Source organism: Fragaria vesca, linkage group LG5 (assembly GCF_000184155.1).
Source record: "Fragaria vesca subsp. vesca linkage group LG5, FraVesHawaii_1.0, whole genome shotgun sequence".
Taxonomy (NCBI): Eukaryota; Viridiplantae; Streptophyta; class Magnoliopsida; order Rosales; family Rosaceae; genus Fragaria; species Fragaria vesca.
The window spans coordinates 20,233,838-20,253,409 of NC_020495.1; the positions used below are offsets into that span (position 1 = coordinate 20,233,838).

The 19,572-nt window shown below is 38.5% G+C and overlaps 2 protein-coding genes across 3 annotated transcripts in view; one reads left to right on the forward strand and one right to left on the reverse strand.

Annotated features, from left to right (window-relative positions):
• The window catches only part of LOC101311378 (secretory carrier-associated membrane protein 4-like), a 7,414-nt gene extending 7,350 nt beyond the window's left edge, over nucleotides 1-64 (reverse strand). The window contains exon 1 of the mRNA XM_004300123.1: nucleotides 17-64. Coding sequence (XP_004300171.1) covers nucleotides 17-64 — 48 coding nt within the window. The remainder of the gene's footprint in view (nucleotides 1-16) is intronic.
• A 12,664-nt stretch (nucleotides 65-12,728) lies between these two features.
• LOC101311673 lies at nucleotides 12,729-15,358 on the forward strand. 2 transcript variants are annotated; one of them, XM_004300124.1, is made up of 4 exons: nucleotides 12,729-13,259; nucleotides 13,348-13,686; nucleotides 13,773-13,847; nucleotides 15,021-15,358. In XM_004300124.1, exons 2-4 carry the CDS (start codon nucleotides 13,447-13,449, stop codon nucleotides 15,048-15,050), a joined length of 345 nt encoding a protein of 114 aa, XP_004300172.1. In that variant the 5' UTR covers nucleotides 12,729-13,259; nucleotides 13,348-13,446; the 3' UTR covers nucleotides 15,051-15,358. The 2 variants fall into 2 exon arrangements, 1 of the variants encoding a protein (XP_004300172.1); XR_184728.1 differs by lacking the exon at nucleotides 15,021-15,358 and having other exon boundaries at nucleotides 13,348-13,694; nucleotides 13,773-13,856.
• The last annotated feature ends 4,214 nt before the right edge of the window (nucleotides 15,359-19,572 follow it).

The following is a 19,572-nucleotide window of genomic DNA, read 5'->3' on the forward strand; positions in this document are numbered from 1 at the left end:
CCGAGAAGGGATTGACCTCGACCTCTTCTTCTTCAAAGGGATTGGGGTCGTGGTGGCGATTCATGGTCTCTCCGCGCTAGTCGAGAAGAACGACGAAGTCGATCCCCAAATTTTGCAGAGAATTTAGAAAGAAGAGAGAGAGAGAGAAAAAAAAAGCGGTGAGCGTCGCTTTTATCTTTTGGGAGTGAGAGAGTGCTTAGTTGCTACGCCTACGCGGGACAATTGGAATGAAGTACGGTTTTTCGTATTTGCCCCTAGAGGTTATTGTATTTGCCTTAATACCATTGCATGTGGAAGACTAACGTTGCAATATTTTATTATTTTACCTTTTAGTTTTTTACAGTACACAGTAAACTTTATTATTCAGAATTTCGAAGAATAGTTTATTATTATTTTTTTTTTTCAAAAGATATACTGCATTGAAGCTGTAAGCCCAACTATTGAGGGTAAAACCGTAAGACTATTTATTTGACCATACTAAAAGTGCCTAAATCGCCTAAATATCAACATGAGGCCTAAAGAACTAACAGTATACCTTCCGTCAATGAGAGGATGACTACCCTGAAAAATATACGTATGGATTTTTTTTCCTCACCAAATGGATTACTCCCCACTAATTTCTAAGAAGTTTCATTCGTCGATGTTCTAGACCTAGAAGCCATATAATCCAAGATCGGATTTTGAATCACCTTCATGTCCTGTTACCACGAGTTTCTTCACCTCTGACACCTCTTCGGTGCCAACTACAAACCCTAGATCTTTTGGTTCGAGCCAGAATGGGATATTACCTAGGCTATGTTTAAGAAGATTACCTTCCTCCTTAGGGCGTCATACACTCACAATCTTCACTGGTGATGGAAACTCCAACACTTCTCGAATTTTCATCAAGTGTTTCTTTCTTACGTATAAGATCAAAAGTGGCAACATTAGAGGTATAGGAGATATTACGGTTGACTATGTGTTGGCTAGAAATACCATGGCAGGCTCTGCTAGCTAGGTGGTCGCATTTGGGACCGCCGACACTACCTCCTCTCCTTCTTACTCACATGGACATGAACGATCACCATGGTTGATCATCACACAAACACTACAATACATGAAGGCCTTTTATACTTGTATTTTACCCAAAAAAAACAACACACACACACACACATATATGAGAGAAAACTTAATCCTTCTTTCTAGCCTCACGGGTAGGGTTAGCTAAACCCTAGTGATCTTTTTGTTGAAAACAACATTGTCCACCTGCAAAACAAAACTTATCATTTCTCCGTTCAAGTGAGCAGTTACCAACGTAGTCATTCTCGAAGGGAGACCTTAGATCTCCACCCAAATACATACGAAATCCTAGGGAACTGCCATGATATCATAAAATTAGTCATCATAGTCATCTATCAAAATTATAGCACGTCGAAATCCTCAATGACCTTCTTTCTTCACTTGATCAAGTCTCTCCCATTTGATAAAGTGAAAAGAAATCGGTCTCCCCTGGTATGCACCTCCATCAACATATATAACCTCCACATGGATCAGACGACACTTTGAAAGGAGTCAAATGTCACCCCGTGTGTGGTGTTCAAGAGGCCTACCAAGTAGAACCGTGGCACAAGAAAGCCCTTATCAGAGCATCTGAGATCTCTAAAATCCAAAAGTTGAATCTTATTATCAAGGACGGAACTAGAAATAAAAATCGGGGTGGGCTACATTTGACTTATGTTGTGAACAAAAATTGATACAAGCATAAAGTGTAATAATGTCATTTCTAACATGTTTTGTGAGTGTGAAAGCAAAAGAGCAGAAAAACAGAAAAGGAAGCTAAAACAGGCAATTTAAGAAAAATCCTAATCAAAGGAGGATTCCTGGTGCAGCAAGGAGTCTCATTAAGTCGCAAAATCTGAGGATAAGTCGTTTAGAAAACTTTCCCGTTTTGAAAAGGGAAACTTGCCTATTTCATTTTAAGAAACTTTCTTATTTTGATTTAGGAAACTTACTACTTTTGAATCTTTCTTATTCTGACTTTCCTAAAATATTTAGGAAACTTTCTTTCCTTATGAGACAGGGAATCCATTTGAAGTCAGGAAACCTAATCCAACTTGGAATAGGAATCTGTGAACGTGTATAAAAGGAGAAGGACGAATTCTGCAATAATCAAGGGATTTATGTGTAAATATAAATCAGAAATTAAGGGATTCTTTCCTTAATTTCGTCATTTGAATTCTGTTACTCCCTACCTTATTTATCTGACTTTATTTCTCTTTCAGGAACCCTAATTGCGCACTAGGAAAGGAAGGAAAATCAAGGATTTTCGTCAAAGGTCTGATTGAGGGCAGAAGAAGGAAGGTTTTCACTGTTGTGATTTCTTTTGGAGAACAAGAAACGTACATGGCCTCTATTCAAGCCTCATGCAACGAATTACTGCACCAGATATTCCAGAGAATTATGGGGATTTTTAATTCAAGATATTAACGTAATTATCCCAGACCATTGGATCAGAAGTTGATCAAGGGCTAGGAGAAGAGCTAGGGTTTGGCATGTTCACTATAAATAGAGGCTCTCTGTTTCATAATTTTCATCATTCATTCACGTTAAAAAGCAGAGAGATACGAGAGCAGCAACATGCCATCTTTTCCTCTTTTGCCGAGTTCATCCTCTCTTGCCAGACCTTAAAGGACTTCTCCACGAAGGTAGCAGAGTTGGAGACTTGAAGCATTGAAGCCAAACATCTTTTTGACGTCGACTAGCTTCCTTGGAAACTAAATAAGTGTAAACAATGCCTTTACTTTGTTTTGATTTTCTTTACAAACTTGAAAGCATGTTTCGAATGTTAAACTTTGGATTTGAAAGCATGTTTTGCTTGTTCCTGTATTCACTAGATTCAGAATTTTATAAAACGTATTGATGCATGTTTCGTTAATGACTTTCTGGCGATCTGATTTCATGAGTTTTAATGATTGAAAGTTTGCGTTTTTGTTTAAATAAAAGAGTTAGAATGCATGCTAGCTATTGCCATGATTCGTGCTAAGCTTCTTCAAGTAAGTATGTTTCTATAAGTGGTGGAAACTATGTAATAATACTTGAAAACGTAAACTACAGTAAATGCATGTTACAACTTCTCGGGTGTGCGTTGTTATTCAATCTCAATTCTGTAATTCTTAATGATTCGTGTTTATTGTGGACAAGTACTCTTCAGTATTGAATGCAGCAATTTACATGAAATAATCTAAGTTTTAGACTTCTCTGTGCTTAGGTGATAAAGTAAGTAGAATTAAAGGAATACATGTCCTCTTCAGGCGTGTGTTTCGAGATTGTTTCTCTTGTTAAGAACTTGCATGATAATCGGATTGTTGGAATGAGATGAGACCTTGATGTTTGGTAGAATTCAAATTTATCTCTGTTTGCTATGTTGAATGAATCGATCACTTGTATATATTTATACTTTATTTTCTGTTTTAGTAGGAATGTTATAATCAAACCTTCAAAACCCCCCTTTTTATCCATTGTACCATGTGTATATTTGTAACTGAATACTTGTAAATACTTATAGTTACTGACTCTTTAGTGTAACCGTGACTACAAGAGCGCCCTTTAGGTACCCGGATTGATCGAACCCTATTTGCTAATACTACATTCTGATAAAAAAGGGTTTTTAAATTACGCGCCCAGTAACGAGCACGTCAAAAATTAATTAAAATTTTTTTGGTAGAGTGTGTTTTGTTTTCTAGGATATCTCACTTGCATAAACCATTAGAGCAACAATCCTCAAATGAACAATTAGATTAACAATCCTTAAATAAACAATTAGATTAACAACTCTTTGGATTTGCTGGGAGATTCACCCCTTTCTTTACTACATCAGTCTTCTGCTAAAGGTTTAGTTCTGCTATAGGTTTAGTTTCTAACTTCGTCACTATTATATATGGCCCTCGCTACAAAAATTGGTCAATGCTCGAGTCACTAGCTCTCATTTGTATACTTGAAGTCAAAACCTATGACCACAAACAACATCCTTCTTCAATTATCTCAGGTAAATTTGGACCTCAGTGTTGCTCATTTTATCTCCAATGGAAATTGGGATCTTTCTTCAATTACTCATTTACTGGATCATGATACGTTAAAGGCTATTACTTCTACTACCATTCTCATTAATAATAGGCCAGATGAATCTATTTGGGGCCTTACTGGTTCTGGCAAGTTTTCTATCAAATCAGCTGCGGATTTGCATTTTGCTAATTTTCAGAACCATCGTTATGACAAACTACTGACCACAACGTGGAAACTTTCTCTGCCACCAAAAGTTAAACTTTTCTCTTGGTTATTAATTTGTGAACGACTCAAAATTAAACAAATATTGCATTACTTTTCTTCGAATATCCCTAGTACTTGCCCTCTTTGTAACAATGCAGAGGAATCCCTTGAACATCTTTTTGTTCAGTGCCCTCTCTCTAGGCAAGTATGGAACCTTTCCCATGTCCCCTTACCACTTTTATCCCCTAATTCTTCCTTAATAGCTTGGCTTAACTCTATTTGTTCATCCCAACCTTTCAACTTAGATAAAATTCTCAACCTCTGTCATAGTATTTGGAAGTCTCGAAATGTCGTTAGCTTCTGAAATTCCACTTTTATCCCAAAACAAGTTACCCATCACGCTGCTATCTTATATCAACAATATCTCGCTGCCAATCCTCCTCCTCCCCTAAACATTTCGACCCGTCTATCACCATCAAATGAAATCCTCCCCCTCCAAATGCAGTCAAACTTAATTTTGATAGATATGTTCGTCCCTCTCATAGAGCAGCAGCTGGTTTTGTAGTTCGGAACCATTTAGGTCACCCCCTCATTGCGGTCTCCATAAATCTTGGGTTCTCTGATGTGCTCTCTTCTGAAGCTAAAGCTCTCTGTCAAGGGTTAATTCATTTGTCAACCATTACATCACAACCAGTATTTATTGAAGGTGACTCCAAAGTTCTTCTGGATGTTCTTCTTGGCAAAGCACAATGCCCATGGCGGATCAAATCCTTAGTTGCTGATATATATCATCTCTGCAAGAACTTCGACTCTATTTTCTTTAAGCATGTCTGGAGAGAAGAGAATTTCTTGGCATATTCTTTAGCTCTTCTAGGACATAATGTTCATGATGTAATGTGTTGGTTCTCATAGCTTCCAGCCTCAGTCTACTCTGATTTCCGCTTTGATCAGTGCTGTGGTGGTTGTAGCAGAAGCTTTTGATACGGGTGTATCCTAGTCTTTTAGGGATTAGCCGATTCCTTCTCTAAGTTAGTTAAGGTAATAGCTTTCCTAACTTGTTAGGGGAATAGTTTTTCAACTTAGTTTGAGATTAATTGTTTAACTTAGTTAGGGAGTACTCTCCAACTTAAATAAGGATTTATAGAGATTTAGACTCTATAAATTGAGGTGTCTAGCTTAGTTTTAGACACTAGAGTGAAACAGATATTTGTTTACAGGAGAGCGAAACAGTTAGAGAGATATCTGTTTAGAGAGTTATTGTGAGAGAATGTATTAGACAATAATCATTGTACCATTTTGCACAATAATAGAGAAGAATACATTTTCTTCGAGCTACATTTCTTGTCTGTTTTTAGTACTGTTGGCAATTCCGCTGTTAGCAGTATCACCTGAGTAATTCGTATCAAGTTGATAATCAGAGCTAACCGTATCCGTGAGGAGTCCTGTGGTGCATGGTCCTGACTCGTTCACTTTACAGAAAGCTAGGAAAAGCTCTTGCGTCTTTGGAAAATACCACAAGATCAAGAGGAAAGAAGATGGATGGTGAGAAACCAGAGAAAGAAAGACTTGCTGCGTTGGAGAAGCAGATGGCTGCGTCAAACACTGTTATTGCAGAATTGACCGGTCTCGTCAAACAGTTACTATTGAAGGAATCGCCGAAGAAGCCAAAGGAAACAAATTCGGAGTCGAAAGAAGAACAAGAAAAGACGGGATCGGATGAACAGTTTGACATTGCCAGCAAACCTCGCAATAAGAAGGAAGGAGTTCTTTTCGAAACTTGAAGATTGATGTCAAGATTGAAGTTTCGATATACGATGGCAGCGTCAATGTTGACAAGCTGGACGACTGGATTGAGCGGCTTGACACATATTTTACGTTCCATCGTTTTACATCGAAAGAGAATATCACCTGTGCGACTCTGAAGCTATCATCTTACGCTTTAACTTGGTGGAAGTCCTACCGGAGGAATAGTGATGAGGAGGCAGTGTCGTGGAAGCAGTTCAAATAATTGCTTAGAAAGAAGTTCTATCCAGTAGGGTTTCTGGAGGAACGATGTCACAAGTGGCATAACTTGCGTCAGAAAGTCAATCAGTCCATGTAGGATTACACTACCGAATTCCAGAATCAAGCTATGGTTCTAGATATATCCCTGAAGGAGTATTCGGTATTTATAAAGTACGAAGCATGACTGAATGAGTACCTCCAAAGGGAGTTGAGTTTGTTCACGATACAATTTGTTGAAGAAGCTAGCATGAAAGCCATCGCCATTGAGAAGAAGTTCAAGAGGAACGAAACCAAGGGAGATGGAAAACAGACTGGGGGTAAGTCGAATGTTTTCTATGCCAAAAAGGAGCAGAAGAAAGGCGAGTCGGATGGTAAATGTCACACCCCGGTCCCGGCGTCGGCGGGTTTTAAGCACCGGACACCGATCCCGAGGCATGAACGAGTGTTACAAAGCGGAACGTAAATAAAATACTATCTTCTAGGCTCGTCGGCTACGCTCGTCGTCTACCCTTTTTCCGGCTCGGTCAGATCTAAATACTTCTCTGCAAAAAATATTAGAGATAGGTGGGTGAGCATAACCATGCGCTCAGTGAGTAGACCAATGCAATATGCCCGCAAAGCCATGTCATTTTACACACGCTACAAAATACGTATATCGTATACACATCGAGTCACGCAATTCATCATATCGCACAATCCGTTCTTATTGGATATCCTTCAATCTAGTGATCCCCACGGGAACCTAATGACCTTCAAGTCCTATACCTCCGTGTGTCACATCCTTATTTTGGCATAACCAATTAAGAAGTTCACATGTTCCACGACTAGTCAAACAATGGATCCAACACATAATAATATATAAACTCCACATATTTCGCAAATCGACATGCTTCACTCAAAAACAAAGAGATATTTTTAAAAAGATAAAATCATGTTTTTTCGACTAATTTGATAGCAAATAAGAATATTTGAAACATATTACACAAATCCACTCACCTCGACAAAGCGAAACCCCACCATGAATACCGATCGTAAACCGAGCCTCCTAAAACGAGCCATCTAGATTCACCGTTGGATCTAACCCAAACTTCTAGGATAGGAAGAGGACATCGAGACGAACCCGTAACACTTCGCGGATTCAGAATTGGAGTTACGGATCAAAAGTTATGATTCGCTGAAGTTTAGTCGCAAATCTAAAGAGATAAAGCTAGAGAGAGAAAATTTGAGGAGAGAGATAGAGAAAAATGGAAGAGAGAGCAAATGTTTACGGAAGGAATGGGCTGTTCTTCTATTTATTACAAAAAAAAATGACACGTGTCAACAAATGATTGAGCCATTTGTTACCACATGTCAAATAACAAACAAACTCCCACTATAACTCATCAGATGCTGACGTCATCAGCCCATATGGGTGACATCAGCGCGTCAGCTGGTCTCCTCTCCACTTGCCACATGTCACTCTCTCACCCAATCCGAGCTTGCCACGTCAGCAATTCTTATTATTTGAACAAAACTTCGAAAAATCGTTAAAAATAGCTTGGGACTCTGAAAAATTCACCGAAAAATACGGCGAACTCGTGGCGACCTCTAATTTCTATTTCTAAGAAGAAAAACACATTTTGAGAAACTTTAAAAAAAATCAGGATGTTACAGTAAATCTTGCATTCACTGCAAGGGAATAGGACACGTGGCAGATAAGTGTTGGGTGAAGTTTTCTCACCTTAAACCAAGAGTGTTACGGCACAAGGAGGAGAGGAAGAAGACAACATTAATCACAAACGAGGCAAAAGAAGTACACTAGGAATAACAAAATCAAATGCGAAGCTTAACCTTATGGCAGAAACACAGTTAGGGAACGACGATGAGAACCGCAAGAAGCAGCTTTTTGTTGTAAAGCTGTAGGTGAAGACCAGTTTAGTTGATGCCATTGTGGATCCGGGTAGTCAGAAGAATCTTATCTCGGAAACCTTGGTTCAGAAGCTTGGTCTCAAGATAGTCAGTGTTAAGACCCATCCCAAATTTTACCCTAAAACCTGGAGTAAGTCCTACGGGGACCACCTCCAAGGAAAATTTACCGAAAAATTCGGCATAACCTCCCTTGAAAATGAACAATTCTATCCTGAAAAATTCAGATAACACTCCTATACCAACACATCCAACCTTAACACCTAGAGCTACCCGCTCCCCCACAACACATCCACCACACACAAAAATAATATCATCTTCTAATCCAACACAAAAATGTCCAATTTATATCATACACCATTCTTTGGATATCCCCCAAATTAATAAATAAAGACTTAGCACACAACTGAACTATTATACAAATAATCCAAAGGTAACCAGAGCTACTAAACAGTAGCGAAAGCAAGAAAATTTGGTAGTAGGTTAACAGGTAACCTACTGATGAAAGGTTGAAGAGATGTGGGTAACTATGCCTCGTCTCTGACTAGTGCCAACCCAAACTCTGCAGACTAGGCATTTTAAAACGAATGGCCCAGGGGAAAACATTTGAAACTGTTAGAGTGAGTGGACAAAAATAAATTAATAAATAAAATATTTATGCATTCCTATTTTAATTTCCAAAGAAATTATGCTGCATGAGACCGTCAAAAACGCTCAACGCAAAAACTAGCAATTTCATGACTAGCTCCGGCTAGTCTCCATAACTCAATAAAATGGAGCCTCTCGGGCTCAACTATATATAAATAAACATATATGCGTATGTATTTACACTCGTCAGACTCCTTGTATGAATCCTAGGAACAAATTAGAAAAATAGAAATTTATACAAGGCTACGACGCTCACGTCGCGCCATAATGGAATTTTTCCTCATTATGACCGAAGAGGACGGGTGTATATACGTGTGGACTCCCTATATGAAAACCTAAATAAACCAGATAAGAAAGTAGTTTTCATATAAGGCTATGACGTTTGTGTCTAACACTCACGTCACGCCATAATAGAATTTTACCACATTATGACGGATCAAGCACGTATGGCTAGCTAGCATTTATATACATACTATACTCATAAACATCCAAAATATATATTCACCGAAAATCTCATTTTCGGGAACTCTCCAAAAGAGGAAAATTGTCAAATATCCGAGAAAGAAATAAATCTCAGTAGAATAAATAAATGATTAACAAAATAATTCATCGCATGTTTTCCAAGTAAAACAAAGGTCCACTCACAAATTAGGCCTAAGCCTGATGTCGCTCCGAGGCTTCTTCTGCTCGGGTCTCCTCTCGTCCTGTTCCAAATATAATATTAATTTCCCAACCAAAAATCCAAAACTTACACAAAATAGGCATAATTAAATGTGAGCCTTAATCACACTTATCCCTGCCCAACTTCGCCATTCTTAACTCAATAGGGTCCAAACTTCACCGAACATACTGGCAGCTTTAATTCAACTTTTTACCGATTATATGACTTTAATCCAACGGCCGGATTCTACCTTAAATAACCGCCTAAGTTACTAACACTATGCCATTTCCTACATCAGGCAACACCTATTAGGTGACACACGCGAAATTAAGTGTGGTCCGGGTTTCGGGGTGACACATTTTTTTTATGTGTTGGTGGAAGTGCACTCAGACAATACCAGTTTTCTTTGAAAAAAAGGTCTGTTTTCAGGGCGACACATATATGCCGGTGAAGAAAGTGGTCAGCTTTAGTCTCAATTGTCTAAATTTTACTCATGTTAAGCCGAAGACATTTATGTGTCGGTTGATATTGAATTTTGTTGAATTGACAACTTGTGTGAAAATTTTACTTCATTATGTTGATACAACGACATTTATGTGTCGGCTAATATTGAATTTTGTTGAATTGACAACTTGTGTGAAAATTTTACTTCATTATGTTGATAAGACGACATTTATGTGTCGGCTGATATTGAATTTTGTTGAATTGATAACTTGTGTGAAAATTTTACTTCATTATGTTGATAAGACGACATTTATGTGTCGGCTGATATCGAATTTTGTTGAATTGACAACTTGTGTGAAAATTTTACTTTATTATGTTGATAACACGACATTTATGTGTTGGCTGATATTGAATTTTATCGAATTAACAACTTGTGTGAAAATTTTACTGAATTATGTTCATAAGACAACATTTATCTGTTGGTTGATATTGAATTTTATTGAATTGGCAACTTATGTGAAAATTTTACTAAATTATGTTCATAAGACAACATTTATGTGTTGGCTGATATTGAATTTTATTGAATTGGCAACTTGTGTGAAAATTTTACTCAGTTATGTTGATAAGACAACATTTATGTGTTGCTGATATTGAATTTTATTGAATTGACAACTTCTTTAAAAATTTTAATAAATTATGTTGATAAGACAACATTTATGTGTTGGCTGATATTAAATTTTATCGAATTGACATCTTGTGTCAAAATTTTACTCAATTATGTTGATAAGACAACATTTATATGTCGGCTGATATTGAATTTTATTGAATTGACAACTTATGAAAATTTAAAAGTCAACACATTTATCAAAATGGAAATGCTCTTATCTACATCAGTCAAGACTTATATTTTCGATTCATCAACACTAAAACTCTCATTCAATATTGTCGAAACTAATCTATGTGAAATTTTGGACAGGTTTATCAAGCGACTATATATATAGCTCCCCATAGGAAAGCTTATAGAAATTTAATCGTAAATAAAATTGACCTATTTGTGAAGCAACTATATCTTGTAAATAGAATTTTGCAAATCCGTCCGCAGGATGCGTTACGTATAGTGAAATATGGTTACAGTAAAAAAATCACATATTTTCGATAACGTTTGTGTCCCGATCGAGGTGGTCAACCTTTTTTACGCTTATTATCCCCTATGGGTAGCCCTATCCCCGGAAAGTAAAATTTCTGAAAATTTGACAGGAGTTGCTACATCACATATATGTGAGAGTGTGTGCATGAAAGAATCCACCAAACCTACTCAAGAAGGAGGGGGTAAGAGTGTATTTGCTTAATTAGATGAAGTTGAGTTAATGTTGACCACATCGATCGAGACCCAAACTTTATCAAAATTATGTGAATTTTTGACCATATCTGTATTTAAATACGCTAATCACATCTGACGGTCGAAATTTAATATTTTGAATTTTAAACCTTGGAACCACAACATGCCTACTAATGTGGTATAACTTGTTTAGTGGCCTTTTTGTTAGTGTATGCATTTGTGAAGCAACTATATCTTGTAAATAGAATTTTGCAAATCCGTCCGCAGGATAAGTTAAGTATAGTGAAATATGATCACATAATTTCGATAACGTTTGTGTCCCGATCGAGGCGGTCAACCTTTTTTACGCTTTATTATCCCCTATGGGTAGCCCTATCCCCGGAAGGTAAAATTTCCGAAAATTTTACACGAGCTGCTACATCACATATATGTGAGAGTGTGTGCATGAAAAAATCCACCAAAACTAGTCAAGAAGGAGAGGGTAAGAGCGTATTCGCTTAATTAGATGAAATTGAGTTAATGTTGACCACATCGATTGAGACCCAAACTTTATCAAAATTAGGTGAATTTTTGACCATATCCGTATTTAAATACGCTGATCACATCTGACGGTCAAAATTTAATATTTTAAATTTTAAACATTGGAACCACAACATGCCTACTAATGTGGTACTAATTTGTTTAGTGGCCTTTTTACAAGTGTATGCATTTGTGAAGTAACTATATCTTGTAAATAGAATTTTGCAAATCCTTCCGCAGGATGCGTTACGTATAGTGAAATATGGTTACGGTAAACAAACCACATATTTTCGATAACGTTTGTGTCCCGATCGAGGTGGTCAACCCTTTTTACGCTTATTATCCCCTATGGGTAGCCCTATCCCCGGAAGGTAAAATTTCTGAAAATTTGACTGGAGCTGCTACATCACATATATGTGAGAGTGTGTGTGAAAGAATCCACAAAACTAGTCAAGAAGGAGAGGGTAAGAGCGTATTCGCTTAATTAGATGAAGTTGAGTTAATGTTGACCACATTGATCGAGACCCAAACTTTATCAAAATTAATTGAATTTTTCACCATATCCGTATTTAAATACGCTGATCACATCGGACGGTCGAAATTTAATATTTTGAATTTTAGACATTGGAACCACAACATGCATTCTAATGTGGTATAACTCATTTAGTGGCTTTTATGCAAGTATATGCCTTTGTGAAGCAACTATATCTTATAAATAGAGTTTTGCAAATCCGTCCGTAGGATGTGTTACGTATAGTGAAATATGGTTACGGTAAAACAATCACATATTTTCGATAACGTTTGGGTCCTGATCGAGACGGTCAACCCATTTCATGAGCAAATGGTTCAAACAATCACCAAAAGTTTAAATTTTTTGCCCAAATATTTGGCGGGCTGTTTCCGACCCTCAAAATTTGGCCCAAATTCGAACTCACTTAAGAGCCCAATTTATTTTGTCGCCCTAGTCTCGCACCTCATACACTCTCTCCCTCCTCTCGCATTCTCTGAGAAAGAGAGAAGACGAGCGACACAGGCAGGCGGTCTCGCCGTCGCTCCGCCGCCGCCTAACCTCCTCCGAGCACCTAACCCCCATCATTTAAACCCTCTGACTCTCTTCTTTCCATTTATGCCCTCAATTCGAACATGCATCCATTCCCCATCTCAGATTGAAATCATAACCCCAAGCCCCAAATCGGATTCAGGCGAAATCTCTTCTTCTCCGACTTGTTCTTGCTTCAAAAAGGTAAACCCACTACTTTCCCTTCAATTTCGAGCTCCATTAAGCCTTGCTTTTCAGTTCTGGAACCCAATCTCTTACTTCTCTCTTTTTCTGGGTTTCTCGACAAACCGCCACCGTCGAGTGCTCCGATAAAGCGCCGACGAGTCCTTGTAGCTGGGCTATTTGCTGGGCCCTAGTCTTGGAGCCTCGTGTTGGGAACAAGTTCAGACTGGGAAGGAAGATCGGAAGCGGCTCGTTTGGGGAGATCTATCTCGGTTCGTTTGTTCTGATTTTGTGGTCAATTTTTTTTGGATTTGGGGATTTTGGTTGTGGTGGTTAAATTTCTGATCTTTTTTGATGTAGGTACCAATATTTAGACGAACGAAGAGGTTGCGATTAAGCTGGTGAGTGTTGTTAATTGAGCTTCTGGTGTTGACTTTTGGGTTTTTGATTCCAATTTGGATGTGGGAATTGAGCTTCTGGAGTCCCACGTATTCACAACAATCGAAATGTATTCACAAAAATCGAAGATTAGCTTTGATGCTTGGCAATTGTGAGGCCGAAGTGCACAAGATGAATCAGAATCACAATCACAGTAACAATAAGAAGGAGCCTGTAAAGCGTACTGCTGCTAATTCTTATCTGTTTGAATACGGGTGTATTGATGAAAATGGTTTCCGAATTCTGATGACTGTTAATAGGGTATGCATGTATGGCTTCTTGCTCATCATTTGTATCAATATGCACTTATGCATTACCTCATTGTTACTGTTGTTCTATTTGAACAGGGAATTGATTATCATATGGATTTAGGGGGACTAGGACCGGCCTGTTTCGCTGTCGAAGAGTTCAACAAGCGAAAGGTATGCATGAACTCTTAACTCTAACTCACTAGCTTGTTCTAATCTGGATTTTATATGTTTCATCTTGGATGTCTATTAAACTTATCAATGGGTATGATTGTTCATGCAACACATGATTTTCTTATATATTTCGTTCATACCAAGTGGTTTGGACTAATAACAAACCTGAAGTATCGTTTGCATCTATCTGATCAACGGCTTTGTTTTGCTTCATCATACTCTTCCAGAAATCCGATCTGCAATTTGTGATACTGCAGAGAACTTGGATGAAGCCGCTGCTTCACTGCAAATGTGTATATATACTGGCTAATTGCTTCTGAGTCTGTTCTCTTCCTGTTCGTTGGTTTCTATCATCTTTACTTTGAACTTGTGATAGTCAGCTGCTAATCTTATCATCTTGTTATCATTACATTTTGTTTCTACATGATTGAAAAATTGAAAATCATTTCAATCATGTATAGTACTAGTACTATACATGATTTTGATTTTGAGATAATTACTCGCACTAGTATGCTATGTTTAATCTAAATATGATGCGACCTTGAAATAATTGTACTGCTGAAAGATCATAATCATCATATGGTTATGGTCCATAACTAATGCACCAGGCATACATTTTGCTTTTAGTTTTTGTAAATGTAGGATTTAAATCGAGATAACTAAACTGAATCAGTCATATGTTTATTAATTTTGGATTCTAGTTTCTGAATACTGTATGTAGTTATAATTTCCTTGTGTGGCTACTGAGGTTGAAAGTTGACAAGGATATGTATATGAAAAGACCAAGAGCTTACTGTTTAGAAATGTGTGTCCTAACTAGGTGCTTCCCAATTACTTCAAGCTGAAAAGAGGTGTAGAAACTCTGTGATTCAATAATGCTTTTGCATTACTCCTAATGATCGTTTTCCTGCTTATTAGTTTATTAAATAGCGCTTGATTGTGTACACAGTTTGAAAAGGTTGAAGGCTGTGAGGTTCATAGGGATTCATACATGTTAATCATCTTCTCCTTTTTGTTTGAAATGTATGTTATTTGTTAATTTTTTTGCTTTGAAGTATTAATTTGATGAACAAATAAGTCTGATTTGTTTGGATTTTGTGAAAGGATTGAGTTATGTTATATTTCTGCTAATTTAAGATTTATTGAAGTTAGAGAGTTTTGTTGTTGCTGCAGGGACTTGAAGGGCTGTTTGGATTGACATAAAATAGCGAGAATCATGCTGGAGCTAGCAGTTTGCCAAGGTCTATTGCTGCACACCAAGGCTCCAAGGGTCTTTGTCTTTTACATCAGTGGGTCTGGGCGTTTCGTTCCTTCCAACTTGGAGATGCTCAATTTAGAAGGCCCTCTATTTTATGTTTATAGAAGGCATCATAACATGTTTAGGCAATTTAGCTTTAGTTCTTGTAGCTTTATTTTGTGTACATTATTAGGCTTTCTACCAATGCACATAATTTTGTGTACTTGAAACAATGGTGGATTAATAGAAATTGCAATTAATGATTTTGGAATTGATTTTATGGTTTCATGTATGAATGCCTAATTGAACAGGGACACCAGATATGTGTAGCCTACTATCAAAACCACAATAGAAATTAAATGAAAGTGAAGACTAAATCGTATCATAACAACATATATATGTGGTTTGACAAACTTAAATACCATGAATGGTTAAGTATACGTTGCTATTTTCCTATTCAGGCGACATATATGTGTTTGCATAAATCCATCTAGACAACATTTATCTGTCATTGGAAGGCATATTAGACGACATATATCTATTGTCTCAAAGAGATCAAATGAAAAAAGAAAAATTATACGTTGCCTGAAGATCATTCACCCGATACATATGTGTCTAGACATTAAAAGTATGTCATGTGGGTTCATCCAGCAACACATAAATGTAGTGTGTAAAAGTTCAAATTCTAATTAACCAAGGATATGTCGCCTCTAACATTTTCACACGATGTTTAAATGTCGTCTTTAGTTGAATTAATCTACGCATATATGTTGTTGTAAGACATTTTTCTCTCTCACTCGCAGTTATCAGGCGACACAAAGAGATGTGTCGCCTCACGGCAAAAAAAAGATGTGTCGCCTTCTAGCATGTCGACGTTTATACAATCAGGCGACATATATACCCTGTCGCCTTATCTTTTATCAGGCGACACATAATGAAAAAAAGTCTTCTGTCGCCTGATGTTTTTATAGGCGACACAACATTTGTGTCGCCTGATAGTTTAAACGTCGACATGCTAGAAGGCGACACATACGATTTGCATCAGGCGACACAACAGTTGTGTCGCCTGATGCAAGAATTGGCATAGTGTAAGCTTTAAAAATTCCCAAACCTATCCAAAACTCCTCCAAAAATTCTAAAATTTACATCAATAACTCCCATTAATATTCCACATTTAAAACCATAAAAATCTCCCAACCAGCGGCGGCCGGAGGCCTACTTCGACGACCTCCAATGCCTGAGAAATTTTGACAGCATCTTCCTCTCAACCCCCTCTACAACTTTCTTAACAAGCACAAACATCAATTCCAAGCCTAACTAGGGTAATCGAACCAAAACGTCCTAAAAACCCTAGAAAATTCAGCTCCACACATCTCCTTACCTAGCTCAAGAGAGGGTGAGACCTTTGGAGGGGTTGCTGCACGGGAGGAGGGCTTCAAAACGAGCCAAAGATCGCTGGCTTTGGCGGCCAGAGGAGGGAGTTCCGGCGACAACACAGTCGGCCCTTCGGGATGAGTTTCCTCCCGTTTGACGGCGCTGTGGCAGTGCTCACCGACCTAGGGTGAGAAAGGAGGAGACGCCGGTCCTAACGGGACCGGTGCGGTAGCCTTGCTCGGCCGGACGGCGGCGGCGGGCGCTGGTCTTCCCGCGAAGGGAGAGAGAGCTTGGGATGTAGAACCGGGAAAAGAGAGAGAGATAGTTTGGGCCTCCCCAAACCGGTCCAACACCAATATAACCACAACCAAAAAAAAAAAAAAAAAACCCGAACTCCCAAAAATTTACACCGTAAAATAATACCCTAATAAAAATTACATTTTACTAGCTAAAATTTACCATTTTTACCGTCGTCATAAATTTCTCCTACGAATAGTTCTCCGTAAATAACTGTCCCCCAAACCCCTCTAGGGACCAGTTAAACTATAACCTCAATGATGGAGACGGTAAAATTCTTATTATAACCAAGCTAGTAAATAAGGTAAAAATTTAAGGGTCGGGATGTGATAATTCTCTCCTCCTTATAAAAATTTCGTCCTCGAAATTTACATACATGTCATTCGAAGAGATAGGGATACTGCTACATCATTTGCTCCTCTGATTCCCAAGTAGCTTCTTCTACTTGATGACTTCTCAAAAGCACCTTGACAAGTGGGATTGTTTTGTTCCTAACCACTTGCTCCTTTCGGTCGAGAATCTGAACCGGTTCCTCTTCATAGGTCAAATCTTTCGTCAAACTGATCGGCTGCTCTTGTAGCACATGAGAGGGATCAGCAATATACTTGAGAAGCATGGATACATGAAACACATTATGTATCCTGGATAACTCTGGAGGCAACAACAGCCGATAAGCAAGTGAGCCAACTCGCTCTATAATTTCATAAGGGCCAATATACCTCGGACTAAGCTTCCCACGTTTACCAAAACGCACGACCCCTTTCTAAGGAGATAGTTTCAAGAACAGCCAATCACCCACTTGAAACTTAAGGTCTTTCCTACGGACATCTGCATAACTCTTCTGCCTACTTTGAACGGCCTTGAGTCTATCTCTGACCACTTTAATCTTCTCATTCGTATCATGGATCAACTCTAGGCCACAAAGCTCTTTTTCCCCTACTTCATTCCAACACAAAGGGCGTATGACACTGCTTCCCATAAAGTGCCTCAAAGGGAGCCATACCAATGCTAGAATGATAGTTATTATTATAAGCAAATTCCATAAAAGATAGGTTTTTATCCTAACTCCCTCTGAACTGCAAGGCACAATCCCTCAACATATCCTCCAAAGTCTGAATAGTCCTCTCGGACCGCCCATCAGTCTGAGGATGAAAAGTAGTGCTGAAGTGTAATCGGGTGCCTAAAGCTGCCTAAAGAGCTCCCCAAAATTTAGAAGCAAATCTAGGATCCCGATCCGACACTATTGATTCAGGTACACCATGAAGCCTCACAATTTCATTCACATAAAGCTCCGCCAATTTATCCAATTTATACTTCTTTCCCACTAGCAAGAAATGTGCAGACTTGGTGAGTCTATCCACAATCACCCAAATACCATCATGCCCTTCACGGGTACGAGGTAAAGTGAAAACAAAATCCATGGTGATGTTGTCCCACTTCCACACTGGAACAGGCAACGACTCAAGCAATCTAGAAGGCTTCTGCCTTTCAGCCTTTACTTGTTGACAAATCAGACATCTACTCACAAAAGCTGCAATTTCCCTCTTCATGTTTGGCCACCAATAATAATCTTTTAAAATCCGATACATTTTTGTGCTACCCGGATGAGCAGCATAAGCAGAATTATGAGCTTCCTCCATAATCTCACTCTTCAGCTCTTCATTTCTTTTTGGAACACAAAGCCGATTCTTAAACAATAAAGTCCCATCCCTTCTAACTGAGAAATGATCGGCGGCGGCTCCGTTCAAAGCTCTTTCTATCAATCGAATTATGGAATGATCATTACACTGTGCTTCCCGCACTCTATCAACCAAAACTGGCCTCACATGAAAACTAGCTACTAAGGCACCCACTTCATCCACCGATAAATCTACCCCTGAAGCTCGCAACTCAAAAAGAAGATGAACTCGAACCGTCCTCAAGTGAGACAAAGATATGGAGGGATTTCGACTAAGAGCATCCGTTACCAAGTTAGGTTTTCCAGGATGGTATTCAATAGTGCAATCATAATCATTGATCAACTCCATTCACCTTCTCTGTCTCAAGTTTAGCTCTCTTTGAGTGAACACATACCGAAGGCTCTTGTGATAGGTAAAAATCTGACACTTGGCCCCATAAAGGTAGTGTCTCCACAACTTGAGAGAAAAAATTACCGTTGCAAGCTCTAGATCATGAGTGGGATAATTCCCTTCATGCAGCTTTAATTGCCTAGAAGGGTAGGCAATAACTCGATCATGCTGCATCAATACCCTACCTAGACCACGTCTAGAAGCATCACAATAAACCATGTACTCCCCACTATCATCCGGAAGTGTCAAAACAGGAGCACTAGTCAAGCGATTCTTCAATTCTTGAAAACTTAGCTCACACTGATCTGACCATTCGAACTTAACTCCCTTCTTGGTCAATCTTGTAAGAGGAGCATCAATCTTTGAAAAATCTTGCACAAAGCGCCGATAATAACCTGCTAATCCCAAGAAACTACGAATCCCCGTCACAGTGGTGGGTCTTCTCCAATTTAACACTGCTTCCACCTTTTGGGGATCCACACTAACTCCTTTTGCCGAAACCACATGACCCAAGAACCCCACTTTATCAAGCCAAAACTCACACTTGCTAAACTTAGCATATAACTGAGAATTTCTCAAAGTCCGCAATATTATTCTTAGATGCTTGGCATGCTCCTTCTCACTTCTTGAGTAAACCAAGATGTCATCTATGAATACGATCACGAAACGATCAAGATATGGACTAAACACCCTATTCATGAGGTCCATGAACACCGCGGGTGCATTAGTAAGTCCAAATGGCATCACC

What these genes read in the sequence shown, in the direction of transcription:
- LOC101311673 (XM_004300124.1), top strand. Translation starts at nt 13,447, where the DNA reads ATGTGGGAATTGAGCTTCTGGAGTCCCACGTATTCACAACAATCGAAA. An exon ending in TTCTGATGACTGTTAATAGG is followed by an intron (nt 13,687 to 13,772) that starts GTATGCATGTAT and finishes CTATTTGAACAG; the next exon opens with GGAATTGATTATCATATGGA. An exon ending in AAGAGTTCAACAAGCGAAAG is followed by an intron (nt 13,848 to 15,020) that starts GTATGCATGAAC and finishes TTGTTGCTGCAG; the next exon opens with GGACTTGAAGGGCTGTTTGG.